Raw genomic sequence first — 18,877 nt, 5'->3', positions numbered from 1 at the left:
GTCGCCCAATAACAAATCTTTTCTTCCAGGCGACTAATCTCCCTAAATTGCCTCCCGTTGGCTAGAATGTAAATTGCCGATGGGATGGCAATCAGTGCAATTCGTTTAATGAAGTTGCCTCACGAGCAAACTTCGGGCGACTTCGGAAAACTAAGCACTCCGAGTGCCATCCCATCAGTGGTTTAGATTCTCACCGGTGGGAGGCAGTTCAGGGAGATTAGTCGCCCAAAGAAGAGGCGATTTTTCGCTGTGCAACTAAATCTCCCCAAATCTAAGCGTGTGTCTCTGCCCTTTAAAGGGGAAAGAAACCTAGTCGGCGCAAAACCCCCACCCCCCTCCCGTTTGTTGCCCACCCTCCCTCCTCCCCCCTGGCCTACCCGTCCCGCTGGGCAAATGCCCCTAACTTGTTACTTACCCTTCTGCGCAGGTCCAGTCCAGGGAGTTCACTGACGACATCTTCTTCCACGCGATCTTCTTCCTGCTGTGAACGGCGTTTTGGCGCATGCGCAGTAGGAGCCTTTTGCCGGTACGGATCTACTGCGCATGCGCCAAAAGTCACGCGCATGCGCAGTAGATCGTACCGGCGAAATGATCCTACTGCGCATGCGCCGTTCACAGCAGGAAGAAGATCGCGTGGAAGAAGATGTCGTCTGTGAATTCCCTGGACTGGACCTGCGCAGAAGGGTAAGTAACAAGTTAGGGGCATTTGCCCAGGGGGGAGGAGGGATGGTGGGCAACAAACGGGAGGGGGGGGGTGGGGGGTTTGCCCCGACTAGGTTTCCTTCCCCTTTAATAAAGAAGATATTGTCTATTGTCCCTATACTTGTCATACGTTTTACTAATGTTTATTTTAACTGCTGTGATCACAAACTGAAAAAACCCAACTAAGCAAACAAATCCCGTTTGTTTGTAAAATAAGAATAATAAGTAGGTTGTGCCTGTCAACTCTGGGTGTAAGTTTTTCTTGCAGGCCGGGCCTAGATAGTGAGATTCCAGTAGGTGTATTGTAGCCTTTCAACTCATGGACACAAAACACAAAACAAAGTGTAGCTGTAAAATAATTGACATAATTACTTCCCTCGTGTGTTTATTTTCTTCTTGTCGTAACCTGAATTTGGCTTCAGTTTTTTTAGCCCTGTGTTCTGTTTATTTTTCCTGTGGGAATCCTAGCAAACATAATTAAACAGGTGGAAGAAGAACCTGTTTATCTTGTAGGCTGCCGCTCGAGTATAACGCAATTCTACCGTGGGCACGTGTTCAAAATTTTTACCTGAACTTGATTTAAGAATAAAATTGCAACACCAAGGGGGTTATTTACTAAACTCCAAATGCAAAAAACCACCAGAAATTCATGACTTTTAAAAAATCACAAATTTTTTATTAAAGAGGATGGAAACGTCTGAATCAGAAAATCCGGCATCTCAGACCTGTCGAGGTTGCATATAAATCAATGGGAGAAATCCCAATGATTTTTTGATGTGCGCTGGGTTTCGCGCAATACCCCGGTCAAAAAAACATAAGAAATATGAGTTTTCGGGTGAAAAATCCAAAAAAATCTAATGAAAAATTTGTGAAAATCCATTTTTTTCCCCCGCAAATTTTTGGGAAAATATAATGATAAATAAGAGTAAAAAACCCAAGCGGATGTGAACGGAATTTGTAGCAGAAAATATTGAGATAAATTCGGACTTTGATAAATAACCCCCTTAGGTTAATATGTTTAAATATTCAGTGTGATGGGTTACCTGTGAGTGCAAACACATTTTTAAAGAGGAACTGTCTTAAAATTGGTATAATGATATAAGCATCATCGTACTGAAATAAGACGTTTTCTAAATACAATCAATTAAAAATGATGCATTGTTTTTATTCACTATTCCTCTCTCAGCATCTGTTTCTCTTCATTCTGTCTTCATGCAGCAGTTGGGTGTCAGATATTCACTGACAGTTAGATCCAATATATCTTATAGGGGGGCTCCTTTTGCCTAGCAGATGTATTAGAGGTCACTCTATTAAACTCACCAGACATCATGTCTCTCTACATGCAGGATTTGTGCAAAAGGCAGTTATTTTGTTAGATCTTGTTTTTACCGGAATCAGTTATTTGAGTGAGCTCTAATACATCTGATAGGAAAGGAGCCCCCTATAAGATATATTGGATGTAACTGTCAATGAATATCTGACACCCAACTGCTGCATGAAGACAGAATGAAGTAGGGATGCACCGAATCCACTATTTCGGATTCGCCCGAATCGTTCGCGCAAGATTCTGCCGAATACCGAACCGAATCTGAATCCTAATTTGCATATGCAAATTTGGGGGAGGGGAAATTTTTTTTACTTCCTTGTTTTGTGACCAAAAAGTGATGTGATTTCCCTTCCTGACCCTAATTTGCATATGCAAATTCGGATTCAGAATCCTGAACCGAATCCTGAATTTGGTGCATCCCTAAAATGAAGAGAAACAGATGCTGAGAGAGGGATAGTGAACATAAATTTGATTATTTCAGAAATTATGCAGAATATTTAATTGATCGTATTTAGAAAGTATGATGAAGCTTATATTAAATTTTCATTTTAGCCATAGTTCCCCTTTAATAGTTTTTTTGTTGATATTGTTCTGCCTGTCTTTGTAAAGGTAGGGGTTAGAAAAATCATGTAGGCAGCTATAGCATCAATTTGTTTATAGGACTATTAACAAAAGTCAAAGCAGAACAATGTCACAGCCAAAAGCAGCAAATTATTTGTGAAAAATGTCTAAATCTGTAATGGAAATCATAAATTTGACTTGTTTTCTTTTGCCTTCAGATGGAACTGTATCTACAGACAATAGCTACACCATCCTCACTGCTTCTGTTCCACGCTTCCAATCATGGCTGGTTAGTATTCTATGCATGCTTCACTGTGTACATGCACATTTCAACCACAAAGTGCTGTCAAATGCATTTCTCTCATTCAGGAGTCAGAATAAAGGTTTTAACAGTTTTTTGCATGTGCTGTGAGAAAGACTGTAGTGAAGCTTGGCTGATGAACTCTCTGGGGCAAATTCACTATGCGCCTAACGCTAGCGTCAATTCGCTAGCGTTGGCCATTTTCGTTACTTCACAAATTCACTAACGGATGCTGGCGTAACTTCGCACCCTTACGCCTGGCGAATTTGTGCAACGGACGTAACTACGCAAATTCACTAACGCGCGCAGTGTACTGAACGCTACCTTTTACGCTTGACTAGAAGGGTGAATTTTTTTTTCAGGTATCCTCCTTCCCCCCTACATTTGATAACATATGGCACCTAAACTATACAGTGGGCACATGTGTAGGGCAATATAACAACTTTATATAAGTTTATTAAGGTTCCCTGGCCTTGTGTAGTGTAATGTATTTGCTGCAACATATACGTCCATTGTACTTTAACTGCACGCCGTATGCTTATTAGCCAACGCTAGCGTAACTTCGAACTGCTGAGCGTAATTTCGCTGGTGTAATTTCACCAGCATTCGGTATCCTGTGAATTAGCGTTGTCCAGGCGAATTTACGTCTGGCGAAGTGTTGAGATGTGCGCGAAGCCATCGCTAGAGAATTTTCGCCTGTCAGTGAATTTGCCCCTATATCTCCTATACTGGCAAAGTGCACTTGCATTTGCAGTAGAATGTCACAAATAAAACCACATAGTGAAATCCTCAGACAAGACTAGTTAAATTGCATCCCTCCAGCTGTTGCTTCTCTTCAGTTGTCTTCAGACTCTGCTTCCCAGCCCTAGGACAAACGCTGCGATGCATAATCACATAAAAGTGTTAGGAATAGTTTATTAACAAGCTAAAATCTTTTATTGTACAAACACTGGACAGAAAGATGAATGTTAGCGTTTGAGTGACACCTACAGGGTCCCAAAAATACTGCACTTCCACCAAAACTGATGCTTTAGTCCAGGGGTGTCCAAACTTTTGGCTTCCCTGGGCCCAATTGGAAAAAGAAGAATTGTCTGGGGCCACACATGAAATACACAAACACTTTTGTTTTGTAATAGTAAAGAAAATACACAGAAAAGAACTACGATACCAGTTTGATAACCAGATGGAGCTATACACTGGAATATGGGACACCTGGATATTAAATAGACTTATTATTATATTATTATGACGTTTACTCAGGAACTGAGCGTTTCAAGCTGGGCCGCATTCATATCCCTCCTGGGTCGCAGGTTGGACACCCCTGCTTTAGTCTGATCGGCCTTGAAAAGCAATGTTACAGGGCAACCCTTTTGAAATAAAAAAAATGACAAAAGGTGATCCCTTTATTGGCTAACTAATATAATCATAACAAGCTTTCAGAACATTTTACTTCCTTTTTCAAGCTGATTACCTGTGTTTTCAAGCTGTTAATCAGCTTGAAAAAGGAACTAAACTGTTCAGAAAGCTTGTTATAATTATACTAGTTAGCCGATAAAGGCATCACCTTTATACCACTTTTGTTATTATTTTTTTATTTCAAAAGGGTTGCCCTGTAACATTTTTACTGGCTAACACGGTACAGCAACTTTACCTGCAATTACCTTGAAAAGCAAATAATATCAAACCATGATTTTCCCGTTTAATGTATTTTGTACTAAATTCCCCTCCAGTTGTGGGGAGGTCTAAGTTAGTGGCAGCTTTAAACTACCTGGGCCAATTAGTATTACTATTTATTAAAGGAAAACTATACCCACCAATCAATGTAGGTCTCTATAAAAAGATATTGCAGAAAACTGCTCATGTGTAAAACCCTGCTTCATGTAAATAAACTATTTTCATAATAATATAAACTTTTCTAGTAGTATGTGCCATTGGGTAAGCATAACTAGAATACTGCATTTTTAAAAAAACAAGGGCCGCCCCCTGGGATCGTATGATTCACTGTGCACACAAACAAACCATACATGTTAGGTCACATGAGCCAATTAACAGACAGAGTTGTGTCTTTTGCTTCCACACTTCTTCCTGTTACAGTTAGAGCTGCAGTATTTCTGGTCAGGTGATCTCTTCCTGTTACAGTTAGAGCTGCAGTATTTCTGGTCAGGTGATCTCTTCCTGATACAGTTAGAGCTGCAGTATTTCTGGTCAGGTGATCTCTTCCTGTTACAGTTAGAGCTGCAGTATTTCTGGTCAGGTGATCTCTTCCTGTTACAGTTAGAGCTGCAGTATTTCTGGTCAGGTGATCTCTTCCTGTTACAGTTAGAGCTGCAGTATTTCTGGTCAGGTGGTCTCTTCCTGTTACAGTTAGAGCTGCAGTATTTCTGGTCAGGTGGTCTCTGAGGCAGCACACAGACCATCACAAAATGAGGGGGGGGCTTAAGGCAAGAGATGTAAAAGGGCAATATTTACTTAAATATATATTCCAGTTTGGTAAGATTCTTTAATATGCCACTTAATTTGATATAAACTATCTGTTGCTTAAGTATTCATTTGGGGGGTATAGTTTTCCTTTAACACATATTTATAACGCCAGTATATTCTGCAGTATTGTACATTTAGCGGCAGATTTATCAAGGGTCGACTTGAAAACTGTCAAATTCGTCTAGTGAATTGTTAATATTCAATTTAGAGTTTTTTTAAAAAATTAGAATTTGATTTTTGAGATTTATCATACTCTGGCCCTTTAAGAATTCTAATCCGACTATTTGCCACCTAAAACCTGCCAAATCGTTGTTTTAGTCAATGGGAGATGTCCAGGGATCAATTTGGAGTTGTTTGCAGCCTTCCAGACATTCGAGTTTTTTTCAGGGAAAAAATCCTAATCGATTTTTTAAAACTCAAATAAAATTTGTTTCGAATTCGAGTTGAGTTGTTGGGTCAATCCTATTCACATGAGTCTAATATATTCAGTCTTTGTAATAAATTTTGAGTTCATGGGAATCTTTAAAAACTCACATGAATTCGAAATTCACCCTTTGATAAATGTGCCTCTAAGTGTGTGTATTAAACATAATATAATATATGCAAACAACCAATACAAGAGGTAAAGAGAGCTTACAATCTAAAGTATCTCCGTCATATTTCATGTAGTGCCATCTATACAAACTTCATGTAATTGTGGTTATTTGACATATTTGTTTGCTTTGCAGGTAGAAGATAATGAAGTAAAACTGTCAGAGAAAGCTTTCAACACAGTGAAAGTAAGTAGATGTACAGACTGATGCTTCTACGGTTTATCAACCCACATACAAGCCTACAACCAATTATACACTGATCAATTATACACTGGCCAATTATACACTGGCCAATTATACACTGACCAATTATACACTGACCAATTATGCACTGACCAATTATACATGATGAAAGCCATAAGGGAGCACATAAGATTTAAATGGGTTGTTCATCTTCCAAACACTTTTTTCAGTTCAGTTGTTTTCAGATTGTTCCCCAGAAATAAATTCTTTTTTTCAATTACTTTCCATTATTTATTTATTTTACATTATTTATTTTTCCAAAAATCTAAGTTTAAAGTTTAATAATGACAGCTCAGCAATTCAGGTGCAGATTCTGAACTGTTACAATTTACAACATTTAGTTGATCCATTTCTCAGCAGCTGCAGTATTAGCAACTATTGTATCAAGTCTAACAGCTGCCTGTAACGAAACACGTAGATCTGCTCAGCAGGGACATACACAAGAAATGTATCAACTAAATGTATCAATTTAGAACAGTTTACAGGGTCGGCGACCCCCTCCTAGAGCTGCTTTAGAAGGTGAAACAAGACTTTACACTTGAATATTAGAAAAACGGTCACAAATAGAAAGTAATTGGAAAAGTCGTTATTTTGGGTGAACTGTCTGAAAGCAACTAGTTGTTTGAAGGTGAACAACCCCTTTAATAAGTTAATATGATATTTTGTTATACTTTGATACTGCTATGATTATTTCTGTAGACTACAACAAAACAATACTTCTAGTGGCCACATTTTTTTTTTTTTTTTAAAAATGGTACAATGCTTTATTGAGCTATCATTTGAAATGAATCATGTCTCATACATGAGACATGTACCCTTATTTATTTAGTATGCAGAATCTCACTCAACTAATAATAATTTCAGTCCTGGCTATAATTTCTATCTAAGGTACTATACGGGTGAAACGTCAGCATAGTAAGATGACTGCATTAAATGCACTACATTATCTGTACCTGTGAGAGGTAGTTTTGCAGATGCTGGGACTGTTATTCCCTGATAAACTGACTGCCCCCTTTTCACCTTTATTTGTCCTACAGATGATATTCAGCTAGATAAGCTTGGGCGAAACTGGGGAAACTCAAATAGGGCTGTTGTAAATTAGGAGGCCGATTTATCATAGTCTGAATTTATCTCATTATTTTCCAAAAACTAATCTGACCTAATCCGCACAGGTTTTTTTTCCCTTTATTAATCAATAAATTTTCCCGAAAATTTCCTGTGCGGGAAGCAGGGCCGGAACTAGGGGTAGGCAGAGTAGGTACGTGCCTAGGGCGCAAAGCTGGAGGGGTGCCAGGCACGCATCTTCTGCTATCCCCTAGTCCGGTCCCTGCTCTGGCCGACGTGAGCGTATCTTTGTTTTGCGCATGCGCACTTTCGTTCTTCACGCATGCGCACTTTCGTTCTTCACGCATGCGCACTTGTTTTTTTGCGCATGCGCACTTGTGTTTTTTTGCACATGTGCACTTGCGTATTGGACGCTTTGTCGGGCCAGGCTGCCTAGGGTGCCTGCCCGCGTTGGCCCGCCACTGGCGGGAAGAAACCCGAAAAAATCGTGAAAAAAAAATGATTTGTACAAATTTTTTAGATTTACCACCTGAAAACTGATTGTTGTCCGAAAACCACAACATCTTTGGATTATTGCACGGAACCCAGCGCAGATCAGGATATCTTTGGGACTTTTCCCATTGATTTATATACAACCTCGGCAGGTCTGAGATGCCATATTTTCAGATTCAGACTTTTTCCATCTTAGGGGTATAATAAATTCCCAAAAAAACATGTTTTTTTTCACAAAAAAAATCATATTTTTATAGTTAAAAAAAAAATTCAGGTTTTTGGCATTCGGAATTTAATAAATAACCCTCTAGATATTCTACATCTGGCTAGGGCTGTGTTACAAGTTTTCAGTGTAACTGCATGTGACGTGTGTTGTTGAACAAAAGGACTGTATTGCTGGACACAGCTGGAACTATTTTGTTTTCTGCCTCCTAAAAGATTATGAACTTTTATGTTTGTGTGTAAACTGTTGTGTAGAATAAAATCACATACAAAGATCAGCTGGAAACCTGCGTACTGTCTACTATCTGTGTGAAAGGAGTTGCTGCTGCTACTGCCTAAAGAGTGATTCCCCACAATAGTAAATATATTTATAAAATCTTATTCAAACAGCCTGAATTTGTGTTGCAGGAACAGAAATCTTTCCTTGGCAGATTTCTTGCTAGCGGCGATGGAACTTATATGTGCCCTGGAAGCTTGGAGATGGGTCCTGAAGAAGGTGAGGTTCTACCTTTCCTTGATGATAAACACTAAATACTCTGCTTACGGAACAAGTGATATTTAACTTATGCAGTATGATAAACTAAAATAGATGGTTGGACTGGGAAATTATGATGGCATTTTACAGGGATATAGGCAGGGATTGTTTAATAAGAGGGCTTGATTAACACATGTTGATGGCAACTTATGGAGGAGGGGCAGAGAGTCTGTGACTCAAGTGGTGGGTGGGACTAGAACACTCTAATGGAAGCTTATAAGGGGAGGGGCAGGTAGTCTGTAAATTAGACCGTGGGCTTGAACAGAACACTGATGGCTGCTCACAGAAGGAGGGGCAGGGAGTCTCCAGCTTCGGCAGTGAGTCTGTAAGAGGAAACTGTTGAACACACACAAGCTAGCTTTAACCGCCATCTTGTACACTCCAGATTATTGACCCATTAATGGGGCCAAAGCAAGCACCCAGCAATATCTAATTTAGTTTAGTAAAGGGATACTGTCATGGGAAAAAAATTTTTTTTCAAAATGAATCAGTTAATAGTGCTGCTCCAGCAGAATTCTGCACTGAAATCCATTTCTCAAAAGAGCAAACAGATTTTTTGATATTCAATTTTGAAATCTGACATGGGGCTAGACATATTGTCAGTTTCCCAGCTGCCCCATGTCATGTGACTTGTGCCTGCACTTCAGGAGAGAAATGCTTTCTGGCAGGCTGCTGTTTTTCCATCTCAATGTAACTGAATGTGTCTCAGTGGGACATGGGTTTTTACTATTGAGTGTTGTTCTTAGATCTACCAGGCAGCTGTTATCTTGTGTTAGGGAGCTGCTATCTGGTTACCTTCCCATTGTTCTTTTGTTTGGCTGCTGGGGGGAAAAGGGAGGGGGTGATATCACTCCAACTTGCAGTACAGCAGTAAAGAGTGATTGAAGTTTATCAGAGCAAAGTCACATGACATGGGGCAGCTGGGAAATTGACAATATGTCTAGCCCCATGTCAGATTTCAAAATTGAATATAAAAAAATCTGTTTGCTCTTTTGAGAAATGGATTTTAGTGCAGAATTCTGCTGGAGCAGCACTATTAACTGATTCATTTTGAAAAAAAAATTTTTTTCCCATGACAGTATCCCTTTAATTTTGTGATACTTACATATACTTACATATGTAAATAGAAAACATTTTAAGACCCAAATTATTTGTTTTCCTATAGGTAAACTGTGTTTCTTTTCTGACGGCATGCTGTTTCTTCATCCCTACCATGGCAGTATTACCATTTCAATGAATCATGTGAATTCTATTAAACTGTATGATGGGGTAAGTAAACCTGTTGCCTTTTAATACTGAATTGAATTTTATTGCTCTTTTTTTCGATCTCTGTGGGAATTGATTTAATTTTCCCTTACATTTTGTACTTATTTTTCTTTTCAGAATTCGACTACCTTTGCTGCTGCACTCATTGTTGAGTTTAAGAGCTCTCTGACTCCACATCTGCCTATTCATTTCAGTCTTCCTGCTGGCTTTCTCATGTTTGCACTAATGCCCAAGTCAAAGAGCTACCGGACTTTTTACTCACAGGTATTACTGAAAGTGCTGTTGTACACCTCCACCAATTCATTGTGCATTATGTACAAACTTGTGCCATTATTTTATGTCTCTATTTTTTTAGCGTTCCCTTCAGTTTTGATTTTGTCATTTATTTATTTGTGCTATAGTTGTAATCTAAAGTGTTCGAATTTTATTTAAAGGAGAAGGAAAGGCTAAAAGTAAGTAAGCTTTATCAGAAAGGTCTATATAAATACACCAGTAAACCCTCAAAGTAATGCTGCTCTGAGTCCTCTGTCAAAAGAAACAGCACATTTCTTTCCTTCTATTGTGTACTCATGGGCTTCTGTATCAGACTAACTGTTTTCAGCTTAAACCTCCAGGGCTAGGGCTTGAGCATGCTCAGTTTGCTCCTCTCTCCCTCTCCCCTACCTGCTGTAATCTGAGCTCAAAGCTATGAGTGAGCAGGGAGAGACTCAGGCAGGAAGTGATGTCATATCAAGCTAATATGACAGCTGCTATCCTAAACAAACAGAGAGTTTCTAGAGCTTTTTACTTAGGTATGGTAAAGTATTCTGCAGAATAAATATAGTGTTATAGCTTCCACTATTGTGGCTAATCTGTTGGCAATAAACTGGTTCTGTAGTGTTCCTTCTCCTTTTAAAGCAGAAACAACCCCTTAATAAAAAAAAACTACCCCCTACCCTACATATTCCCCTCTCCCCCAGGCAAATGCCCTTCATTTTTTAACTCTTTACTTACCCCTCCGTGCAGATTCTGTCCAGCAGAGTTCACAGGCGCCATCTTCAGCCGCTTCGGTAATTTTCGGAATGAGACAGATGCTTCGGCAATTTTCGTGAGTTTCGGTGCATGAGCAGTTGTCGCGAAACAGAAAATTGCTCCAACTGCACATGCGCCGCTTCACCGGTCTTATTCCAAAGATTATCGCAGAGAAGAAGATGGCACCCGTGAGCTCCACTGGACAGAATCTGCACGGAGGGGTAAGTAAAGAGTTAGGGGCATTTGCCCGGGGTGGGGGCAGCTAGGCTGGGGGGGGAGGACGGGGGTTCTATGTAGGGTAGGGGGTAGGGTTTTTTTTTTATTAAGGGTTTGTTTCTCCTTTAAACACTTTTTATATTCTGACTAGTAAAAAGTCTATTTTCTCCCTATTGTAAACCAGTTATTTAATTTGTCTTTAGGTCTTCCCTTTGTGGCAAAAGTGTACAGATAATTCTGGATTCCATTTACAAGTAGTTCAGGAAGATCAGCTGTCCGCAGAACAGAAACAAATGTAAGTCATATTGCTTCTGTTTGGAGGAGAATTGTGTTATGTAATGGTTTTTATATGAGAATTGTGCAATGAGCACATGTAACCCTTGTGGTGTTAAGTATTAAATTATAGATCTAGACAGCTAAGCAAAACATTCAATGATGAAATCCATTTATTTTGCCCTAATCTTATCTCACATTTATTCACCAAATCATATGTGTGTTTGGGCAAAATTCTGCTACTGACACATGCGTGCAGTCAAATAAAATCATTAAAGGAGAACTAAACCCTAAAAATGAACATAGTTAAAAATGGCATATTTTATATACTGAACTTATTGCACAAGGCTAAAGTTTGAGCTTGTCAATAGCAGCAATGATCCAGGACTTCAAACTTGTCACAGGGGGTCACCATCTTGGAAAGTGTCTGTGACACTCACATGCTCAGTGGGCTCTGATTGGCTGTTGAGAAGCTAAGCTTAGGGCTCGTCACTAATTATCCAGCAGAAAATGAGCTTCCCTGGCTGTAATATAAGCTGATGCTACAGGTTTGCTGATTATTCAATTCTGATGCTAATTGCACTGGTTTCTGTGCTGCCATGTAGTAATTATGTGTATTAATTACTAATCAGCCTTATATTGTGACATTTCTATTCTATGTGTACTGTATATTGTGAGTGGCTCCCTAAGCTCAGTAAGTGACAGCAGCACAGAGCATGTGAATCAGTGAATCAGAAGAAAAGAAGATGGGGAGCTACTGGGGCATCTTTGGAGACACAGATCTTTACTGCTAAAGGGCTGTGGTTGCCTTGGGCTGGTACAGAAGCATAAAACATCATGTACAACATTTCTAGCCTACTTTTTTAGTTAGGCTTTAGTTCTCCTTTAAAGCAAAACAAAGGCATAGGCATCTAAATGTAACATTTCTGGATGAATAAATGTTTTTGATATAATGACTAGACTACATCCCTGGAAGGAACTTTGAACTACCTAATGATTATAGCAGCACTAAACCAATGTAATATATGCCTGTTCTCTTTTGGCTAGTTTCTTGAGCATACAGAACTTGTATGAAGCATTATCCTACCCAACTTCAGAAAGATGGAGTCACCTCAAGATGGCGTCAGCAAGCCTTCCTGGGATAGAAAGGTGATTTCAATTTATATGTTTGTTCTAATCCCATTCCTGCAATACAACAGCGTCAATTTTTATCTCAATAAATATATTTCTAATGGGGCTATTGACATGAAATGTGCACCAGATGTCCGTAACAACTCACATACTCCACACATACAAAGAACTCAAAACAAATAAGTCCATACATAAAGTTATCTATAATAAAGTGGAATGACACAGGGAATAAGTATTGAACAAATGAACAAAGGGAGGTGCAAAAAGTCATGTAAAGCCACAATCACACCTGACCAAGGCTTGCGACTAGTTTCTCCATACAGGAGGAGTCTTAAAGCTGTCATTACTAACAGGATTTTCTATTAAGTATTAAATAAATTTCAATAAGCGAGTGTAGAGACCCTGGGGAAAATTCACTAAGATTCGTAGTTGCGCCAGGCGTAACTTCGCCGCACTTCGCCACACTTCGCCAGGCGTAGTTTCGCCAGCGCTTCGCAAATTCACTAAAACCCGAAGTTGCGCTCAGGGGTAGCGTAAGGTTGCGAAGTTGCGCTAGCGTTGATTCGCTAAGTAAGGCTAATTTGCATACGGCGCGAAATTCTAATTTCAATGGAGGAATACGTATCAGCACTACAAATGGCTAGAAAAGCTTCAAAACATCAAATAAAATTTTATTTTGCCCTACACATGTGCCCACTGTCTAGGTAAGTTGCCATGAGTCAGGAAATGTAGGGGGGAAGGAGGGGAGCCCCAAAAAATTTTTCGATCTTTTTCAGCCTATCACCCATAATGTAGAAAACACGCCAGCGTTTTTTGGGACTTAGAAAAATTTTTGACTTTTTTTGAAACAATCCCTATCTACTCTATTGCGCTTCGCCGGGTCTGAGGTGGCGAAGGAAGTCTAGCGTAAAAGGTAGCGTTCAGTACACTGCACGCGTTAGTGAATTTGCCTAGTTACGTCGCTAGCGAAACTTCGCCAGGTGTAAGGGTGCGAAGTAACATTAGCGAAACTACGCCAGCGTTCGTTAGTGAATTTGCGCAGTAACGAAAATGACAAACGCTAGCGAAGTAACGCTGGCGTTCGGCGCTTAGTGAATTTGCCCCCTGAGTGTTAGGTCAGTGTACCCTGTATTTTGGACACCTATAGTGGTCCTTTAATTTACCCAGGCAGCTATTTTCCTGGGTCCATGGTAGTTGGGTCCATGGTAGTTTATCCAGTGTTTAAAAGTTTTAAAGGGAGCGCACATATGTGCTCAGGCTTCTTCCTGGATCCCACCTTGTAGGGAGCTGGTACAGGACAGGGTCTGGGCAGTGCCCAAACCTGTTAGTTAAAGTTCAGTATAGTTAACATTGTTATAGTCGCACTAGGAGCAAAAGGCAGGGCTGGGTTGTTTATCTAGGGGTGCTGTATCCTTTATATGCTGGATGTACCAGTAGAGACATTAGTGTACTACCCAGCCAGAATGTCAATTTCAGTTACATTGAGATTCATTTACCACAACCAAGAGCAAATTTGGGTCTGTTTTCCCTGTATTCAAATGTAATTGTGTCTGCTGTTAGTTGCCAAAAATGTGCACCTCCCACACAGCACAAAGTAAATTACAAAATGGGTGCGAAATCTAAGCCTTTTTTGTAAATTTTTTAGCAATTTGTTCTTGAAGACTGTGCCATTAAACGAGTGAGGCATAGCATTATATACTGTATATTGTATATAAATATATACATACATACAGGCCCCTCAGATGCATGTGATCAGGTGCCGTGTAAAGTAAGTGACCAGTACTTAATTCCTGGCCAGTGTTTTGGATAAAGTAGAGGGGTCCCTTCAATGGTGCAAGGCACAAGGAGACTTAAATGTAAGAGCTTTGTGTGTGTGTGTTGTATTTTGGCATGAACAAGTTAGCACTTTATTTCAAACTGTTATTTCATCAGTTTCTTTCAGCACCTTGGAGTGAGCAGTGTGGGGAAGGAGCCAATTCCAAGGGTGCACCTGCCTCTTCTGCTTCAGCATTCGGAACCTGCTATTCCTAATAACCCAGAGAATGAAAAGGTAAGTGATTAGGTGTTCCTTTATGTTTAGTGAACATATATCTATACTAATGTACAGAGAAATGCCATATGCCAGCCCCCTGACAATTCTTCAGCAGTAGTCCACTGAGCCTGTACAGAGGAATACCTTGGGCTGTCCAGCTGGAGAGAGAGATTTATAGATATATATAGATATATGAGATAATACAACATGCACATAATGTATAGTTTATTTATAATTAATGTATAAGAACAAACATTTTCTTAATAGTATGGCTCTTACATTTACAAAATGCACTGTTTCAGATGACAATAACAATTGTGAGTGGACTGCCGGGGAGTTACTGCAATGAACTCTGCATTTCACTGATTTCTTTGCAAACGGAATGTGGAAGGTTTGTTTTTATTTTGTTTTTAATTTAAATGTAAAAATATTAAGTAATATAAATATTAATATTAATTAATATATAATATTAAGTAAAATAATACATGGGTCACATGATTGTTAGTTTGATGGTATTCTTATGAAGCATGAGCATTCAGCGACCTGCTACTATAATACACTAGCCGTAAGAATCCTTAGAATATTAGCTGCCATGCTTGCTAATGGGAATAGCCATTACAAAAATGCAGTCCAGATAACCAGATGTGCGGTGTTTTTTCCACTGGAAATGATCAGTTGCAAAAATCAGTGCTGCTGCCTCATTTAAAGCACTCACTATATTATTCCGGCTTTCCCATTTAAGTGACTGGAAAGCAACTGGTCGGTTTAGTTCACAGGAACTCTCTGTGTCATAGATCTGTCATGATTTTTATGATGTAGTTATTATTTCTAAATTACACTGTTTACACTGCAAACAATTCACTCTACAATATAAAATTTAATTCCTAAACCAGCAATTGTACTGGGGGCAGCTGCTAAACTGACAATATGTCTAGCCCCATGTCAGATTTCAAAATGAAATATAAAAAAAAATCTGTTTGCTCTTTTGATAAATGGATTTCAATGCAGAAGTCTGCTGGAGCAGCACTATTAACTGATGTGTTTTGAAAAAAAAGCAAGCATAAGGTCATTGATCAGAAACTGCAGTAGGAGCCAAATTACATAAATGGACCAAAAGCAAAAGAGATCATAACAGTATTCTGTAGAGCAGTGGTCCCCAACCAGTAGCTCGCGAGCAACATGTTGCTCCTCAACCCCTTGGATGTTGCTCCCAGTGGCCTCAAAGCCGGTGCTTATTTTTGAATTCCAGGCTTAGAGGCAAGTTTTAATTGCATAAAAACCAGATGTACTGCCAAACAGAGTCTCCTGTAGGCTGCCAGTCCACATAGGGGATACCAAATAGCCAACAACAGCCCCTATTTGACATCCCCATGGACTTTTTCATGCTTGTGTTGCTCCCCAACTCTTTTTTTTTTTTTTACATTTAAATGTGGCTCACGAGTAAAAAAGGTTGGGGACCCCTGCTGTAGAGCATCTGGGCCAGTGTGCTAGGATGGCAGGTTCGGGTAGTGGGATGCAGTGACCTTTGTACAAGGACAGATTGGAGGGGCAGTGCGAGACAATGAGCAACAATCAAAAACAGCAGGGAATGTTAAGCAGGTTCACCAGTGATGAATCCAAAACTAACCTAAGGCCTAGTTAACCTTTGAACCCGGGTTCTTATATCTATTCCATTCTGTATATGCTACATATAAATGTTCGAAACAGTAAACATGTTTTTCATCTAATATAGCTACGTGCAAATATGACAGTTATAAAAGCAGAACCTGATAGCCAACGCCTAGCTAGCTGGCTATTAAGAAATTGTTTGTGGTCAGATAAACAAACAACTGTACCAAGTATAACGTTTATGCCCATATAAGAATAGTTTGCTTAGCATCATTACGTATAATTTGCAAGTAATATTTTAGCCAATCATGTATAACACAATGCATTTGCATTATAACACGTAACCTAATAAATATATGTGCACGGGTCGAGACTGGCAGAACGTTCTCACCCGAGCTACTGAATGCTTGTATTCTGTATCTCAATAAACTTCCTTCTCTGATTGCAACATTGATAAGGGCGTTGGCTGTATCATTGGAAAGGTCTCTCACCGAGAAGCAGACCCAACACCAGTGTCACAGGTAGCATGGGGGACAATGAGGCAAGCAGTAAGCAACAAATATAATAATAAACTGGTAGAGGGAGGTAACTGCTTGTTTCATATCATAAGCAAATCTTCATGAAGTCAGTCATTTATACTACAATATCTGCTGTCCATTTGTTATTAGCACCTGATTCCTTTCTTCATAGCAATTGCTGAGGAAAGCAGGCATTCTCACCACCCAGCATGTAATATATTGCATATAATCTTCTGTTGGGTAGTTATAGTTCTGCTTGTCCCACTTCATCCTTATTGGTCCTCATAATTCTCATCCATCCTTTGCTACTCCAGCTTCAGATGGAACGTCTATCGCCAGCCTGCCGACAGCACCGAGGATTTTGCCACATCACATTTTCAGAAGCACCTCTCCAGTGTCCTGGAAGTAACAAGGAAACATGGCGTCCATAAGGCTGCTTACTTCCGCAGGCAAATCAGGATTCTTGTTGTGCTAGATGGGTAAGTAACATTCTTCCTTTCTATTTTTATTTGCTACATAAAAACTATACCTATAAGTTACTTGGATTGCTAGGGTTACTGTCCGGTGCAAATGCCAGTACTAGTAATGATGCCTAAATTGTAGTTTGTTATGTACATAGGCCGTGGCATTTCAAGTACACACAAGCCCAATAAAGTCTGTATAGTGTGCGAGACCCTCCACTTTTGTGATACTATTCAAGTATTATCCTGTTACCCATTGGTATGTTTCTTAGCCACATAATAACTGTGCATTTCTGAGGCAGCAGTAATTGGTTCTCTGCTACTTTGGCCAGCTGGATGCTCCTTTCTGCATGTAATTTAAATTCGTATGCAAACCTTTTACTTATGTTCCCTTGCAACGTATGTTTTTTGCCGTGGCAGCAGATAATAATAGCTTGTGCTGTCTGTTCTTGGAATCACGGAGCTTTGTGTATCTGCTGACAGCCGTCCTTACATGTGTGATTGTCACCTCATCTTTGTTCTGTCCTCACAGATACTCAGATGTGCTTGATGTAGTGCAGGCGCTGCAGACTCACTATGACCCCGGAGTCAGGTCCTCATTTGTGATTGGGGCAGTCGCCGCCTGTGTGAATCCCTTGAGCTGCTTCATGGAGCACAGGTTAAGTATTGCAATAACCCCAGTTATACTAAGAGAGTAATGATAAAGAAACTAATTAGAGAAATCTGTTCATACTTTCAATGCTGGCTTAACATTCAGTGGTTTTAGAATTATATGCAATATTTTTCTGTCACTTCCTTTTCACTGAACTGCCGGTTCTGGCTCTGGAAACACTGTAGCAGAAGCCACTGAAGCAGAATTGTAAGGGCAGTGGCACACGGCAAGATTTTTTTTTTCCAGACGCGGCTGCAGGCGACAAGTCTACTGAAAATGCCTCTTTATTGCCGGTAATAGGAATCTCTGGCGGTATGTCCAACTGATCTCTAAATCCCCCGAAGTTTCTTCTGGTGGCATCTTCCCATGTGCCACTGCCCTAAAGAAGCATGCATGACATTGTGGAAACTGAAATCAAGGCTGGAGTAGAGCTACACTGCAGTGCACAAAGGGGCAGGCAAATACTCGTTTCTAATCCAATTTGCATTTACTAATAACATCACAGTGCTGAAACTTTCAATTGCTTAGAATTGTGAAGAAACTTGTATGAGCCTCCCCTTTTAAAAGGGAGGTTTACCTTCTACATAAAAATGCATTTTTTGTCCGGTTGTGCAGTATCAATCTGAATACAAAACGTGAGAACTTTTGAAAACTTATGGCTACCACATTCTTTATAGATTAATCTGAAGGTGAACATCTGCTGGCCTATGTTTATAAAGAAAAATTGGCTTGCAACCTTAAGGTGGCCATACACGTGCAAATTAAAACTGCTGATATCGTACCTTTAGACCAATTCTGCAGCTTATCTACTTTTGTGTGGGGGCTTGCGATGGGTCTCCCCAATTGATCTCTGGCCAAAAATTGGGCAGATATCGATTGGGGAGGTTTGACTTTGCTATTTAATTGAGGACAGCATTGGCAAGTTGATGCAGTCCTCGTCCAGTCAGCACCCATTTCCTTCATTATAATCCGATCAGTTGGGCCTAGGGTTCAGATTAAAACTACCGTTGGTGGGCATATCAGGGAAAGATCCAACCTCACCATCTTATCATGTATGGGCACCTTTAGCTAACAGCCATGGTGTTTGTTCAGGTCTGAGTTAGTCCTGCAGCGGGTTGGGTACCCACAGGTTACCCGCAAAAACCTGCAGTACCCTGCGTGTTGCGGGTAGATGTTCCGGGTGCGGG

At 40.0% G+C, this 18,877-nt stretch overlaps 1 protein-coding gene across 1 annotated transcript in view; it reads left to right on the top strand.

Annotated features, from left to right (window-relative positions):
* dnaaf9.S (dynein axonemal assembly factor 9 S homeolog) overlaps nucleotides 1-18,877 on the top strand; it is an 84,571-nt gene that overhangs the window by 56,864 nt on the left and 8,830 nt on the right. The window contains exons 18-28 of the mRNA XM_018242969.2: nucleotides 2,809-2,879; nucleotides 6,101-6,151; nucleotides 8,396-8,483; nucleotides 9,688-9,791; nucleotides 9,906-10,052; nucleotides 11,219-11,310; nucleotides 12,336-12,437; nucleotides 14,352-14,469; nucleotides 14,754-14,842; nucleotides 16,892-17,056; nucleotides 17,571-17,696. Of these exons, the coding sequence (XP_018098458.1) occupies nucleotides 2,809-2,879; nucleotides 6,101-6,151; nucleotides 8,396-8,483; nucleotides 9,688-9,791; nucleotides 9,906-10,052; nucleotides 11,219-11,310; nucleotides 12,336-12,437; nucleotides 14,352-14,469; nucleotides 14,754-14,842; nucleotides 16,892-17,056; nucleotides 17,571-17,696 (1,153 nt within the window). The remainder of the gene's footprint in view (nucleotides 1-2,808; nucleotides 2,880-6,100; nucleotides 6,152-8,395; nucleotides 8,484-9,687; nucleotides 9,792-9,905; nucleotides 10,053-11,218; nucleotides 11,311-12,335; nucleotides 12,438-14,351; nucleotides 14,470-14,753; nucleotides 14,843-16,891; nucleotides 17,057-17,570; nucleotides 17,697-18,877) is intronic.

Source organism: Xenopus laevis, chromosome 1S, assembly GCF_017654675.1.
Source record: "Xenopus laevis strain J_2021 chromosome 1S, Xenopus_laevis_v10.1, whole genome shotgun sequence".
In the NCBI taxonomy this organism is placed as follows: domain Eukaryota; kingdom Metazoa; phylum Chordata; class Amphibia; order Anura; family Pipidae; genus Xenopus; species Xenopus laevis.
Note: the sequence above shows the minus strand (reverse complement) of the source record. Positions and strands in the feature narration are given on the sequence as shown.